The sequence below is a fragment of the Thamnophis elegans genome, chromosome 3, assembly GCF_009769535.1.
Source record: "Thamnophis elegans isolate rThaEle1 chromosome 3, rThaEle1.pri, whole genome shotgun sequence".
NCBI lineage: Eukaryota > Metazoa > Chordata > Lepidosauria > Squamata > Colubridae > Thamnophis > Thamnophis elegans.
In genome coordinates, this window is record NC_045543.1 from 133,242,203 (window position 1) to 133,258,328 (window position 16,126).

General features: G+C 43.8%; 1 protein-coding gene across 1 annotated transcript in view; it reads left to right on the plus strand.

Annotated features, from left to right (window-relative positions):
• The first annotated feature begins 4,238 nt into the window (after positions 1 to 4,238).
• Positions 4,239 to 16,126, plus strand: part of FECH (ferrochelatase) — a 37,620-nt gene continuing 25,732 nt past the window's right edge. Inside the window, exons 1-4 of the mRNA XM_032214187.1 lie at positions 4,239 to 4,415; positions 7,397 to 7,502; positions 10,738 to 10,857; positions 11,100 to 11,248. Of these exons, the coding sequence (XP_032070078.1) occupies positions 4,373 to 4,415; positions 7,397 to 7,502; positions 10,738 to 10,857; positions 11,100 to 11,248 (418 nt within the window). The 5' untranslated portion in view covers positions 4,239 to 4,372. The remainder of the gene's footprint in view (positions 4,416 to 7,396; positions 7,503 to 10,737; positions 10,858 to 11,099; positions 11,249 to 16,126) is intronic.

The window sequence follows — 16,126 nt, forward strand, 5'->3', positions numbered from 1 at the left end:
CTATGGAACGCATGCCCAAAGTGGCACATGAAGCTATGTTGCCTGGCACACATGGCATTGACCGTTCCTCTTCTGGGTTTCTGACACTGCAACAACCATAAATACCATTTGCCAAGCTTCTGAATTTTGATCCCTTCCCATGGGGATGCTGCAACCGTCGTAAGTGTGAAAACTGGTCAGGTTACTTTTTTCAGTGCAGTTGTAACTGAACCGTCACTAAACGAACTGTTGTAAGTCAAGGACTACCTGTACAATTTTTTTTTCCTGAAATACATTGGAACTTGGCAGTTCCATTTCTAATACAATGCATTTTACAATATTTGTTCATGAATAAAATGTATGATCTGTTTACATACATCAGGGGCAGGGGTGGGTTCCTGTCAGTTCTAATCTCTTCTATAGAAGAGGTTCCACAAATCTACAGTGCCCTTTAGAACCGGTTCCAGCTCTTTCCCCCCGCCCGTCTGCACATCATCAAGGTGAAGAGCGAGAGGAGGAATTCTGGGAGTTGAAGTCCACAAGTCTTAAAGCTGTCAAGTTCGAACACCCCTGGGTTATTTTTTTTTCTAAAGGGTTAGGTGTGCAATGGTCTTGTAACTTGACAGCTTTAAGACTTGCGCGCTTCAAATGCCAGAGTTTCTGAGCCAACATTTTGGTTGCTAAGCAAGAGCATTGTTAAGTGAGTTTCACCACATTTTACAAGTTGGCCACGCCCACCCAGTCACATGACTGCCAAGCCACTCCCACCTGGTCACATGGCTGGCAAGCCACACTCACAAAGCAGGCCATACCTACAGAAGAGGTTCTAAACATTTTTAAAACCCACCACTGATCAGAGGTGTCAAGCTCGAGGCCTGCGGGCCAAATCTGGCCTGTGGGGTGCTTAGATCAGTGTTTTTCAACCTTTTTTGTGCAAAGGCACACTTTTTTCATGAAAAAAAATCACGAGGCACACCACCATTAGAAAATGTTAAAAAAATTTAACTCTGTGCCTATATTGACTATATATAAAGTGTTTTTGCCACGGCACACCTTACACTATGTCACGGCACACTAGTGTGCCGCGGCACAGTGGTTGAAAAACACTGGCTTAGATCATGCCCTCGGGGCCACCTTGGAAACAGCAAAGGACCGCCTCACAATGCCTCTGCCAGCAAAAATGGAGCACCATTTTCGGCTGCAAAGGGAGGGAGGGAGGGAGGGAGGGAGGGAGGGAAGGAAGGAAGGAAGGAAGGAAGGAAGGAAGGAAGGAAGGAAGGAAGGAAGGAAGGAAGGAAGGAAGGAGTCAGGCCTGGAAACCATCTTTTGCATTGGGCCTTCAGATCTGCAACCTTTAATGCTATGGGAAATTGGTAGGGTTGGATTATATGGAGTATGGGAGATATATAGTCAAAATAACATTCCTTTCTCAGAGTCAAGGACGTCTTTCCCTGCATCTGGCGTGATGTGACTGGGAGGCATCTCCAGTTGGGACAATGCCTGATTGGACCATGTGATGGGCATGTGGGTGCTGGGCAGGGATTTGGACTTTTGTTCGAGTGGGGAAAACGTGGACATTTTCAGATTTGGGTTTTCCCAGATGTGTCAATATAACATCTCTAATAAAATGGAACTTTGAGGAACCTCAAACCTCGGAGTCTTCTTTTGTTGGGGTGCCACTTGGAACCCTGACAGAAGGAAGGAAGGAAGGAAGGAAGGAAGGAAGGAAGGAAGGAAGGAAGGAAGGAAGGAAGATTGTAATGAGAGTGAGGGAAGTCCTGTATTAGCACTTGGTCACCACAGGTGCCCCAACACGAGTGATGTTAAGCTGGCCATGCCCACCCTGGCCTCCTGAGGTCAATCACAACTCTGATGCGGCCCTCAATGAAATCGAGTTTGACACCCCTGCCATACATAGTCCCTCAGGTGTTTCTTGGAATAAAAGTAGAACTGCGTGTTTTATGTCTGCAGCATCCAATACAAAAATCTAACCTTAAGAAGGATGACTTAAGGGTTTCTGGTTGATCTGGCATTTATTCAATTTATACGCCACCCATCTCACTAGCCAAAGTAACAAAAATATCCCCTCACTATCACAACAATTGTTCCCACAAACCTTGACAATAAGAAGGTTATTCCTTTGTACTCAGGGAGCTAATAAACTCACTAAATATTGAGTGATCTTTGGATAAGCCTTTTGCAACAAAGTCTTGCCCACTTTCTGCATTTTTTATCTTATATTTCCATTGCAACAGAACTGTCAAGGCAGCTACTGATAGGGCGAGGAGGACATAAACCTCACAGCAAAATTTTTCCTATCTCCACATTAAAAAACAAAAGGCAATTCATCCTATGAAGAGTTCAGGCGAAAATAAAAACACCAATGTCTCTGCTTTGGGATCTTTATTTGGAGGATTATGCTACAGTTTTCAACAATCATTGGCTGCAAAAATACACTTTCGGGATTGTATCTGACTAGGGCCACCAGTTGCCCACACCAAATTCATGCTTTGAAGATGGAGAAGCACAAACATTGCTGACCAACTGGGATTCTACCTAGCAAATCTGCATCTGTCTATGATTTAGACCAGTGTTTCTCAACCTTGGCAACTTGAAGATGTCTGGACTTCAACTCCCAGAATTCCCCAGCCAGCGAATGCTGGCTGGGGAATTCTGGAGTTGAAGTCCGGACATCTTCAAGTTGCTAAGGTTGAGAAACACTGATTTAGACTAACTTTACTTTCACTTTGAATGTACACTAATCAGCATACATTAAAATGAAATTTTGTTGCATGCAGCTCTCAAAGGGTCTCCACCTCTAATATAAGCTACATAAACATGACAAGATAAAACAATCAATCTAACTTCTGAACCGACTGCTCCAAGCAGACTCCCTTATTTAAGCTCCACTTGCAATGTCTATGGAGATTCTCAGTCATCTTGTTGGAAGAAATGTCCATCTGGGTTCAGTTCCAAGTGGGAAGAAAGACACTGAAAACATGGGGACTGCTTGGAAAGATGGTTTTTAATGGACAGAACCACATGATTGGAGGCCCTGAGCAAAAAGGGAAGAGATGCTGAGGATGCCTGGGTTTTATGCCCTCTCTGAGCTTTTGAATTTGAGCTTGTATCCTGATCGGTTGTCAGACTCCCATGGGGCCATGCAGGGGTAACATTGTAAGTTGTCTGTGTCCCAGGCTTGGTTGACTCTTGCTGGGTGATGATGTAATGAAAGGGCTTTGGGATTCTTATTATGGCTCTGTAGATCTTTGTTATGTAGAATAGACTGGCCCAGGCCTTAATTGACAAAGGGGGGGGGGGGGTAATTTCTGCCTCCCTTTTAGGGGAAATAGCAATAGCAATAGCAGTAGACTTATATACCGCTTCATAGGGCTTTCAGCCCTCTCTAAGCGGTTTACAGAGAGTCAGCATATTGCCCCCAACAATCTGGGTCCTCATTTTACCCACCTCGGAAGGATGGAAGGCTGAGTCAACCCTGAGCCGGTGAGATTTGAACCGCTGACCTGCTGATCTAGCAGTAGCCTGCAGTGCTGCATTTAACCACTGCGCCACCTCGGCTCTGCCCTTTTAACATTTCCTAAAATATCTCATTTTCCTAGGGGAGGAGTGGGTGCTAACTTCCTATAATCCAGGTCACGGTTGTCCCAAATGTGCATTTTTCAAGAGGCAACTGGACTTTCTGGTTTTTCAGAGCTGAAGAAGCTTCTTGGATGAGAAGCGAAATATCTTCAAAGAAAAATCAGAAAATCCAGTTGGCTCTTGACAAAAAAAGCACCTTTGGGACTCCACTTGTAATGATTACTGGACCATGAAACTTTTGCAATTAGAGCTGTCAAACTGAAAAGATCTATACCGCCTCTACCTGGAAGGATCTTTTGAGACTTCTGTATTCCTTTGTCACTCCCAAAATGCCCCCCCTAGATTTTTACTGGGTGTTTTTCGTCTACCCAATTCAGCGATGAATTTCCTAGTGGTCTCATCCTCCTACTAAAGTACTTCGCCCTCATCCCCCGCCCGCCCGCGCTTGTTGAGAGGGTCAGCTACGCGATAACCCGTAGCTCCCCTCAGCTAGTTCCATGAGAACCCGAAGCGCTGAGTCACTCGGGGACCGCTCATTGATTCACCGCTTTGCCCCCTAACTCCGCCCTTTTTTTGTCTTCCGACAACCACCGAGGGAGAGGAGGGGCGGGGCTGCCTTGTCTCCCTGAAGGCTCCGCCCCCTCCGCTGGTTTGCCGAGGGGAACTAACTTGCCTGGCAGAGCCTAAGAGACTTGGGAGAAGGGATGCAACAGAGCAATCCGGTTCCTTTTGGAAAGACGCTTTTGCCTTGCGGCTGCCGTACAGAAAAGGAATCTATTGAGTTTACATAAATATGGCTGCTGCCTTCCGAGCTGCGAGTCGAGTCTTGCATCCATGTAAGTATGTCAATTGCCTTGTTTTGTTTTAAATTTATTTAAAGGGTGGGGGGACAAGGATCCTTACAGGATCCAGAGTTTAAGATTGGGAAGGCGGAATGCAAGGTGCATTTTCCCCCTGCCCCGTTGAATGCCGGAGCACTCGCCTCTTGCAGGGGCTGGGGGGGGGGGGGGGCTTGGGCATAGCTTTGGGGGGACGATCTACTATAAGGGGAAAGGCTGTGGGGTGTGACTGGGTGGTGTTTGCACCCAGCCGGGCCACTATTACCTAAGCTGTTGGGGCCAGAGGCAGCGACCACGCTGGCTTTTCACGGCATCAAAAAGCGCCCGAGTTCTGGAGGGTCCTTTGGGTTTCTCCCGCGTTGCATCCAGCCAGAAATCGTGCCGATGTGCTCGGGTTTGGCACGCCGTGAAAGCTGCTCTTGAAAGCCACGCAGGATGGTTCGAGGCGAGAGGGTAACCTCGCCATGGAAAGAGGCTGAGCAAGGTCCCAACGCCCCCCCTCCGGATTTTGTTACCATACTTGGCCGCAGGTTGCATAAAGCAGACTTGGCAACTTCATGGACTTCAACTCCCAGAGTTCCTCAGCCCAACATGGCTGGTTGAGGAATTCTGGGAGTTGAAGTCCACAAGTCTTAAATTTGCCAAGTTTGAAAAACACCCCCCCACCATCCACCCCCGCATAAAGGAAAGTGAGCCCCTGGCCTGGGATAGCTATGGTACTATAACCTCAAAAAGAGAGGGATCCTGCAGAATTTGGGTGCTGCAAGTAGCCCTAGAGATGTCAGCCCTTCGAGATCATCCAGGACAAGAAACTCCAACCACAAGCATTATTGTAAGGTGTGGTTACAGGATCCCTTCTGAGACATTGATCCTCCCCCGATGCTTCTGGGGAATGAGATTTCTCTTATCTGACCGCAGATCCTCCTACTGACATTTATTAGAGACCATTACAATATGTTCTTGTTAGTTGTAAAGTTGTGTCCAACCCATCGCGACCCCATGGGCCTTCCTGTCCTCTACCATCCTCTGGAGTCCATTTAATCTCACATTTACTGCTTCGGTGACTCCATCCAGCCACCTCATTCTCTGTCGTCCCCTTCTTCTTTTGCCCTCAATCTTTCCCAGCATGAGGCTCTTCTCCAGTGAGTCCTTCTTCTCATTAGGGGGCCAAAGTATTTGAGTTTCATCTTCAGGATCTGGCCTTCTAAAGAGCAGTCAGGGTTGATCTCCTCTAGGACTGACCGGTTTGATCACCTTGCAGTCCAAGGGACTCGCAGGAGTCTTCTGCAGCATCATAGTCCAAAGGCCTCAATTCTTTGGCACTCAGACTTCCTTATGGTTCAACTTTCACAGACATACATTACAACTGGGAAAACCATAGCCTTGACTATACACACTTGTGTTGGCAGGGTGATGTCTCTGCTTTTTAGTATGCTATGCAGATTTGCCATTACAATATAACGGAAGGTAATTCCAGGATTCTCTCTGGTAGTCACAATAAAGACATGCATTTGAACTGACTCTCTCAGAGCAAGGATGGGCAAGTATGGCGCTTTACGACCCCTGGACTTCAACTCCCAGAGTTCCGAGTCTGATAGAGTCCACAGTTCATCGTTAGCCATCCCTGCTTCGGAGTCATATGGCTATTAATGCTGCTCTATTGCAGTGTTTCTCAACTTTGAAAATGTTAAGATGTGTGCTCTTCAACTCTAGCTGGGGAATTCTGGGAGTTGAAGTCCATGTGTCTTAACATTCAAAGGCTGAGAAACACTGGCCTCATCAGGATTTTGTAATACTTGCCACTTAGGATAGAAGAGGGCAAAACATCCAGCTCTAAAGGATTAGGCTGGAGGAGGATAAGGGGATTCAAATATTTTGTAAGATTCCAAATATTCCTATTGATAACCATTCTAGATCCTCAGGTTAGGGAACAGATTTGAGTTTGTAGTTCTACATTCCTCAACTTTTGATTGATATCTATAGCAATAGCAATAGCAGTTAGACTTATATATCGCTTCATAGGGCTTTCAGCCCTCTCTAAGCAGTTTACAGAGTCAGCATATTTGCCCCCAACAACAATCCGGGTCCTCATTTTACCCACCTCGGAAGGATGGAAGGCTGAGTCAACCCTGAGCCAGTAAGATTTGAACAGCCGAACTGCAGAACTGCAGTCAGCTGAAGTAGCCTGCAGTGCTGCATTTATCCACTGCGCCACCTCGGCTCTAGTTGATAGCTAGCTAAATGATGTCTGTCCATCTGCCAAAATAAGTGGTCCCTTAGATGTGCTAATGCTGTTTAATTTATTTTCTACTATTAAAGCTTATAATAAGGCATAATCAACCAAAGCAGTCCTCTCACACGAGATGTCCATTTGTGCACCACTTTGTGATGTAGCTCATTGTTTGGTGTGCCAAATTAACCACTTTTATTGGCCTCCCAGGAGGATCACAACCTCATCACTTGATTCCAGGACAATATCTTCAGAAGTTGTCATCAAATGGTATAAAGTTAATGTGGGAACAAATGATTCTATTTTAAGGAGAAACATATTAATTAGATGCATTGGTTTCATTGTCAATTCAATAAAACCAAACTCAGATGTGGTTTTCTATCGGCTTCTTTTCCCTGGCTCCATTTGCATCTCTTCAAAGGCAGGGACTCAGGAAAAATTGTACTGTACACAATGCAGTCAGTAATTGTGATCTAACTTGTGGCTCTGGGGTATACTTTAGATCAGGGGTCCCCAACCTTGGCAACTTTAAGACTTATAAACTTCAATTCCCAGAATTCCTCAGCCCGCCATGCTGCAGGTTGGATACCGTGCTGGCTGGCTGGGGAATTCTGGGGGTTGAAGTCTACAAGTCCTAAAGTTGTGAAGGTTGGAGATCATTGCTTTAGAAGACCAAAATATTTTCAAAACATGGAAGTAAAATTATAGGAAGTAAATTGCTTTGTTTGGTCTCTTGTCTTCCCTTTAGTTGCAAAAAGGAATAGCTGGAATCAGACAAGAGTCCAGTTGCATTGGAGATGGCAGTCAACAGCTGCTGTACAAAAAGCAAAGCCACAGATTCAGCCTGAAAAGAGGTAAGGCAGACGACCAATGGAACTGAACGGATAAGCATATAGTATTTTTCACCTGGCATTTAAGGGGTGCTAAAGCAGCCACAGTTAACTGAGAATGAGCAAACTGGTAAAGGAGGAAGACAATCTCCTTTTGGTAATCTAGTCATTAATGTATTGGTATTGGTTTGTCTCAAAGCTGCAGTTCCTGTAGTTGGAGTTCCCCATGCAGAGAAAACTTGCTGCAAAACTTTTAATAATATGCTTTCTATTCCAATAGAAGACAATATTTGTACATCACGGCAGTGTGTAAGTCCAGGGATGGCAAACCTTTTTGGCACCGAGTGCCCAAACCAGAACATGTTTGCATGCGCGTGCGAAGGAAATCTGAAGACCAGCTGGCCAGTGTGCGAATGCCTGTTTTGTGACTGGTTTTGGCTGTTTTTCGTGCTGTTTTCAGACTGTTTTTTGGGCAGTTTTCAGGTTGTTTTATGGACCATTTTCAGGACGTTTTTGGTTTTTCCGCTGGAGTGCCTAAAACGGCCTGAAAATGGGCCAGAAAATGCCGCCCAAAATAGCCTGTTTTTTTTTTGGGGGGGGGGGGTGTTGGCTGTTTTCTGGCACTCCGGCAGCTGGCACAGATGTGCACGCTGGAAACCAGAAGAGCAGCAGTCAACGGCACTTATGCCCATAGAGAGGCTCTTTGTGCCACCTCTGGCACCCGTCCCATAGGTTAGCCATCCCGGGTGTAGTCCATGGTATTCCCTGAGCCTGGTTGTTTATTTGCAGATATTTCATTATCTAACTAGGTAACGTTATCAGTGAGAGTAGGGTTTGCTGGCTGTTTATATGCAGTGGCTTGCCCTGCTAGTTTTAGTGGGGGGTGTAGTTTCTACCCTCACCTGTTCTGATGATGATGTCCCCTAGTTAGGTAATGAAACCAGCTCGGAGAGATTAAGTACTCTATGTACTTTTTATTCTAATCTCTTGCTAAGTGTGTATTTGAGAATAGGTCCCGGTGAATTTAGAAGAATTAAATTCTGAGTGTAAGATTATTTTATCCTGTTATTTGCTTTGAGATTTGATGCAGAAGAATATCTCGGGGGAGGGGGTTTTCTTGGGGATTTGACACATGTCCAGGATAACTCTATAGTCACTTCCTTTTTGTTTAGGAAGAAATTTTTTGAAGACTTGCCTATTTTGTGCCAAAAGAGAACAGTGCAATTGCAAGAAATTTATTTTAACAGAGGTCGCTTAAAAGAATTCACTTTTTGTTGTTTTTAGAATTATTCCCTGGAATCAGCTTTTCATGGTATTTTTAATCTATGAGGCACAAATACTGTAAGGTTGGTGGTCAAAGGATTGATATTTTCCCAGGACTGGTAGTATAAGGAGGATTTCTGTTTCTTAAAAAGTATCTGTTTTCAGAGTGAAAATCTTAAGGGAAAAGCAGGACTTGGCTCTTTCAGATTGTTCATTGCTGCACATCCAGAACTATTTTGTTGTCTTTATGCCACAAATGGGATTAAAATATTTGTTCCCTTTTTTCATACTTTTTAAAAAGTTGCAGACATTGTTAAGGGGAGATAGTCCTCAACTTACAACTATTTGCATGGCACAAAAAAAGAGACTTACAACCAGTCCTCACACTTAAAACCATTGCCGCATCCCCACAGTCATGTGATCAAAATTCAGGCACTTGGCAACCTAAACATATTTACAACAGTTGTAGGATTCTGGGAGTGGGGTTGGGGGTCATGTGATCACCATTTGCAGCCTTCCCAACCAGCTTCTGACAAGCAAAGTCAATAGGGGAAGATGGATTTGCTTAACAACCATGGGATTTGCTTAACAGCCATGGCAAAAGTTGTAGCAACATGGTGTGACTCGCTTAACAACCTTCTTGCTTAGCAATGGAAATTTTGGCCCCAATAGTGGTTGTAAGTTGAGGACAACCTGTGTAGTAGTTACTATCTGTTTTGTGCTTTGATTGGATAGAGACCTGCATATGTGTGTAAGAACACACTTCAGTTTTTTCCTCAGCCAGTAGAGTCCATGTTATAGACTTACCTGGGAAGGGCAGGTGAAATGGACAGATATAGGAGGTGCCAGATTTTATCCTTTTGAACTCTGATCAACTGGGTTTTTTGCTTGAGCAGGCGGTTGAACTAGATGACCTGTAAGGTCCCTTCCAGCCCTCTGATTCTATGTTGTATTTTCTCATTCAGCCATAACGCTTTGCCCCCACCAGTATATCCGAATTATCCTGTGATACCAGTGGTGGGTTTCTACCAGTTCGGCTGAACCAGTAGTGGTTTGGCAACCTGGGTCGCTGGAACCAGCAGCAACCCAGGCCTGCCACACCCCCAAGCTGGTTCTCTGGGTGGCGCCATAGGCGGCGCCATCTTGTTTTTTGCTTCTGCGCATGCACAGAACAATTTTTATTGTATTGGGCATGCGGGCGCAGCGCGCCGATGAGCGAACCAGCAGTAGTGCCTGCCAGAATCCACCCCTATGCGATACCTAGGGAAAAAAGTAAAGACAAAAAGAGTCTTGATTACCTACAAAAGGTGTATCCAGTGAGGTGACATCATCTACTTTGACTCATTGACCAAAAAAAAAAAAGAGAGTTGTGGTCAGTTTTTATTATTTATTTATCTTAGATTATTTAATGTTTTCACTTGGAATGCCTGATGTTTTAATACCTTTAACATTCTAATCCAGTGTTTCTCAACCGTGGTGACTTTAAGTCTTTTGGACTTCAACTCCCAGAATTCTGGGAGTTGAGGTCCACAGGACTTAAAGTCGCCAAGGTTGAGAAACACTGTTCTAATCATTTTGTACTGTTATTTTATGATGTTGTAAGCTGCCCAGAGTTGCTTGATAATGAGATGATGGCATCTAAATTTAATAAACAAACAAACAAGTAAATAAGACCTTTAGGGGAAATGTCCTGCAAGAAGGCCATTAGAAACCCACTTCAAAATTTTGCCCCAAAATTATAGGAATGGGACTCTACAGTAACGTTGATCAACTCAATGACTTTACGACATGGCCATGGAATTTGGGACTTGTAGTCCATTCCACATGTCTTAATGTGTGTGAGGTTGAGAAATACGGCTCTCCAGTTACCAAAAGTAAATTCTGACTTTTAGTTTATAAATTATAATTTTGCAATATGTAATTATACATTATAATTTTAAATTTATAAAGGGTGTATGAAAGGCATTTTATTCTCTTTTTTTCTCTCTCTCCATAGGAAACCTAAAACAGGGATCTTAATGTTAAATATGGGAGGCCCAGAGACCTTAGAAGATGTCCATGAATTCCTACAAAGACTTTTTCTTGATAGAGATCTAATGACACTTCCTGTGCAAAAGTAAGAAAATCCTCCAGCTACTGGTTATCCAGGGAAGTATTGTCACAAGAAATAATTATTATAATACGCAAATGGACTTGTGTTTAAAGTGATTCTTCACAGAACTCTGCTGTAGTATAGGAGCACTATATTAGCACTCTAAGTGTATCAGTGTGTTTAGCATTAAATTTTATTTTTATCCCATCAAGGGGAAAGAAGGTAAAATGTGTGGTTATTAACCGTATCTATTTTATGTATTTCAGTAAATTGGGACCTTTTATTGCAAAGCGGCGTACTCCAAAAATCCAAGAACAGTATAGGCGGATCGGGGGTGGATCACCTATCAAGAAATGGACGGAGACCCAGGGGGAAGGCATGGTGAAGTTGCTGAATGAAATGTCTCCTGACTCTGGTATTTCAGGTTTTTATTTTTATTTTGTTCTGGTGGAAGCTGCTGCTGTGGGAAATCATGTTCAGAAATCTGAATAGCAGTTGGATACCCTCCCTGACGGGTTTCCAGTGAAGTGTAATAATGCAGAGTTGCTTTTAAAATTAAATTAGGTTGGAGTTGAATTGGAAGGTTTAGTCCCTAGCCTTGAAATTATTTATTGATTTATTTACAGTTAAATTGGATTTGGGAGATCTCTTATCTTCTCATAGGGGAGCTCTTACTAGAAGAGCAAGTCACTTTTCTCACATTTTCTTCATGTAACCCGGGCAATCTTGTTAGAGCCACACAATCAAACTCAAGTGTGGCTTCATTATTGCTCCAGTGAAGGTTATTTTATTGTCCCTCTGTCTCTCTGTCTGTCTGCCTGCCTCTATCTCTACCCATCTATCCATCAGTCTGCCTGCCTGCCTATCTGTCTATTAACCATCTATTTATTATCTGTCTGTCCATTCGCCTGCCTGACTCTCTCTTTATTATCTATCTTACCTTACCTTACCTTACCTTACCTTACCTTACCTTACCTTACCTTACCCTATCTATCTATCTATCTATCTATCTATCTATCTATCTATCTATCTATCCATCCATCCATCCATCCATCCATCCATCCATCCATCCATCCATCCATCCATCTCTAATCCATCTATCCATCCACCTGCCTATCTATCTGTCTATTATCCTATTAACTCTCTCTCTCATCTATATCTATCTATCTATCTATCTATCTATCTATCTATCTATCTATCTATCTATCTATCTATCTATCTATCTATCTATCTATCTATCTATCTATCTATCTACCTACCTACCTACCTACCTACCTACCTACCTACCTACCTACCCACCCACCCACCCACCCACCCACCCACCCACCCACCCACCCATCCATCCATCCATCCATCCATCCATCCATCCATCTACATGTCTGCATACCTGTTTATCTGTTTCTTATCCTTCCATTGTTGGTCTGTCTGTCTGTCTCCTGAAGCAATTTACATATAGCAACCAAAAAAGAGAGGGGAATTTTCAGAGTATTTAAAAAGGTATGCCTGCATTTCCTCTTAAAATATAGAGTTTCTAGCATTTTCTTAAGATCATCTAAACTAGTTGGTTAAATGTGTACCATGATTACAAGTCCCCTGAGTCTCTGAGTGCTTTTGTCATTTTAATGAAAGCATCACACTTGTATCACAAACTCCTTGATATGTGCCCCAAATAAGTAAGATTTACTGCTTTCATTGTTCTGTGCCCTGCAAAGACATGGCTGACAAATTCCTAATTTAGTTTTCCAGTAGCAACAGCTGCTTGCTTAAACACTGTTAAAGTGTGACTTCCTGGTAACCTTTGCTCAACTTAGATTTAGTGTAAAATGGTTTGCAATGTGTTAGTGAATAGCACCCTTCCTCTTCCCTGCTCAATATCTTTCATAAGTGATCTGTACTAATCATTGTATGTACTTAGAGTTATGCGATCCCTCAGAATAATTCAACCAATATGTGGACAGAGAAATAAAATGTTTAAATTTTTCCAGAAGGAAGAACATCTTGCAGCTATTTGTAAAGAGGTCCATTAGAACCATTAGAACTTTTTCTTCTTTCCTCTCATCTGTACCAATGAGAACTCTGTTGGTAATCTAGTGATTACTTCACATACCCCAGGATACTCCAAGTGTAGGTGCAGTGAGAAGAACTATGTAAGATCTGGCAGAAGGGATGTGCATATTGGCACAACTGGGAAAACCCGAATCTGAAAGTTTCCAGGTTTCCCCCACCCAAATGAAGGTTCAAGTCCCTGCCCAGCACCCACATGTCCAATCGGGCACCATCCAAAACTGGAGATGCCTCCCAGTCACCTCATCGCAGCTGCAGGGCAAGATGACCTTGACTTTCTGAGAAAGAATGTTGTTACGGCCACACTCCATATAATCCCCCCTCTCCCATTTTCCCACAGTAGAAATTGTGGCAGGCCTGAAGGTAAAAGATGGCTTCCAGGTCTGATAGTGTGATTAAGAAAAATATCTGAAGTATTTCCCTCAGAATGTTTTATGGGGGAAAAAAAAACAGGTTTAAGACATCTCTTAAAATGTGAGGTGGGTTCTCATTAGGAATGTTGATGTCTGCATATGCCTCTGTGTGATTAACAAGGTTCCCATTTGGCTGTGACTTAACACACACAAACTTATACACACCCTGTATAGTTAAACAAAGAAAGCGCCATTGGCTACACCCAACAGCTAATCAGTTCCTCCCTTGAATATGGAGCAGTTGATAAGGAACAGCTCCAACTCACTTTGTACAAGTAGGTGCTGATTCAGACAAGAAGACTCTGTGTGTATGTGTGTGTGTGTGTGTGTGTGTGTGTGTGTTGTAATCCACCTGGTCAATGCTGTTGGATGAGTAGAATTGGCTCTATCTTCCCAAGACGGGAGAAATATTCACCTACAAAGTCCCTCTATCAAATGGTCCCATCGCCTCCCACAAGCTGAAATAAATTTCATAGGTTAGTAAAGTGTTCGGCTAAGATCATCGCTTGAACAACTATAAGCATCCAGACGAATGGGGTCACGGGGCAGCCGTGCGTCACTTTTTCCGGTGCCGTTGTAACTTTGAACGGTTGGAATGGTTGTAATATGAGGAATATGCGGGAGTACTTGAATATTTTTCTTTCAGCCCTCTCAATGCCTGGGCAAGAAGCCAGGGAGCCAGAGATGTTCTTAGATGGCTTCATTGTGGTTGATGATTTTTTTAAACTCTCTGGGTTTGGATATTTTTTATAGTGGCTCCCCCCCCCTTTTTTTATAAAGACTTTTTATATTTTCATAATGAACATTTTTACATATTTGTGGTGCTTGTTGCTTGTTATACACTGCCCAAAGTAAATTTTTGTTGTTAGTTGCAACAATGTTCCTCCAGGCCTTCCTGTCCTCTGCCATCCTCTGGAGTACATTTAAGCTCAGGCCTGCTGCTTCTGTGACTCCATCCAGCCACCTCATTCTCTGTCGTCCCCTTCTTCTTTTGCCCTCAATCTTTCCCCGCATTAGGCTCTTCTCCAGTGAGTCTTTCCTTCTCATTAGGTGGCCAAAGTATTTGAGTTTCCTCTTCAGGATCTGACCTTCTAAAGAGCTGTCAGGGTTGATCTCCTCTAGGACTGGTTTGATTGCCTTGCAGTCCAAGGGACTCATAGGAGTCTTCTCCAGCACCATAGTTCAAAGAGAGACCGCCTCCTGCCGATTACTTCCCATAGACTGATTAGATCTCACAGGTTAGGTCTCCTCCGGATTCCATCCGCCAGCCAATGTCGGCTGGCGACCCCCCGGGGGAGAGCCTTCTCTGTTGCAGCTCCAGCCCTCGAATGATCTCCCTGTCGAAATCCGGACCCTTACTACCCTCCCAGCCTTCCGCAAAGCCACCAAGTCCTGGCTGCTCCAGCAGGCCGGGGGGCCTGTGAAACATCCAGCCCCACGGAAATTGTGAATGTTGCGGTTTTTCTTTTTAAAGTGTTGTCTTTATCTAGTTTTTCCCCTTCCCTTGTCTATTGTGAGCTGCCCGGAGTCCTTTGGGAGTGAGCGGCATACAAGACAAATAAATACAAATACAAAATACAATACAAAGGCCTCCATTCTTTGGCACTCAACCTTTCTTATGGTCCAACTTTCACAGCCATACATTGCAACTGGGAAAACCATAGCCTTGACTAGACACCCTTTTGTTGGCAGGGTGATATCTCTGCATTTTAGTATGCAGTCTAGATTTGCCATCACTTTCCTCCCCAGGAGTAAGTGACTTTTAATTTCTTGGCGCAGTCCCCATCTGCAGTGATCTTAGAGCCCAGGAAAATAAAATCAGTCACCACCTCCATTTATTCCCCATCTATTTGCCAGGAATTAAGAGGGACAGATGCCATGATCTTAGTTTTCATAGCATCCTTAAACAACCAACCTCAGAGACCATCAAGGACTCTCCATTCTTCAGCAAGCAAGCCAGACACTTTTTCATCAAATTTAGGCAGTTAAAGGGTTGGGACTTCAGAGCAGCAAGTTAATGGTTTAGGAAGTATTATCGGTGCTTGTCAGACCTTCTCACTCCTTCTTACTTCACAGTGTGGTTCCCAACTGAAAGCCGCCCTGACTTTATCTGTTTGAACGTCTCTTGCATCTTAACGCGGACTCTGATTATGTGACGGAATTTTCCCTCTCTAAATTCTGCACCCTGGCAAGCATGCTAATGTCTTTACAGGAGGAATTTTCAAGACAGCGAGGAGAAGCACAGCTTCCTGCTCGTTGCAGTGAATTCTTTTCTTTTTAAAGCAACGTTTTATAATTGCTGGAAGCTTTTGCAATATTGCCTGTTTCCCCTGGGTAAAATGCACGCACAGCTCTTCCAGAAAGGAAGGAATTAATTCCACCCTTTTTCCATTGTGGAAAAGGAAAAGGTTGGAATGGAATATTTGAAGTCCTACGTTGCAATTTTACCAAGGATTTTTAAAGAGTAAATATTCACTCAAGTCGAACCTGTAACTGCTCTTTTAAACTACAGAGACACATCCTTGCATACTTTTCTTGGAAACCTTTTGAAGGTGGCTTGCGTTGACTTAATCTATAATTTTTCTTTTTTTTAAAAAAAAATCCCAGTTTAGCTCATGACCTAGGAAAGTGATGGCTAACCTTGTCGTCGTCGCATGCCCAGAGCATGCGCGTGACAACACGCCCGCCCGCATAATGCAATGCACGCGTGACCCCCCCGCATGTGCATGCTACACCCGCACATGAGCGTGTGTCTCCCACATACATCCCAATTCCCAGGCATGCGCAGCAGAAAATCAGCTGGCTGGTGGAGGTGC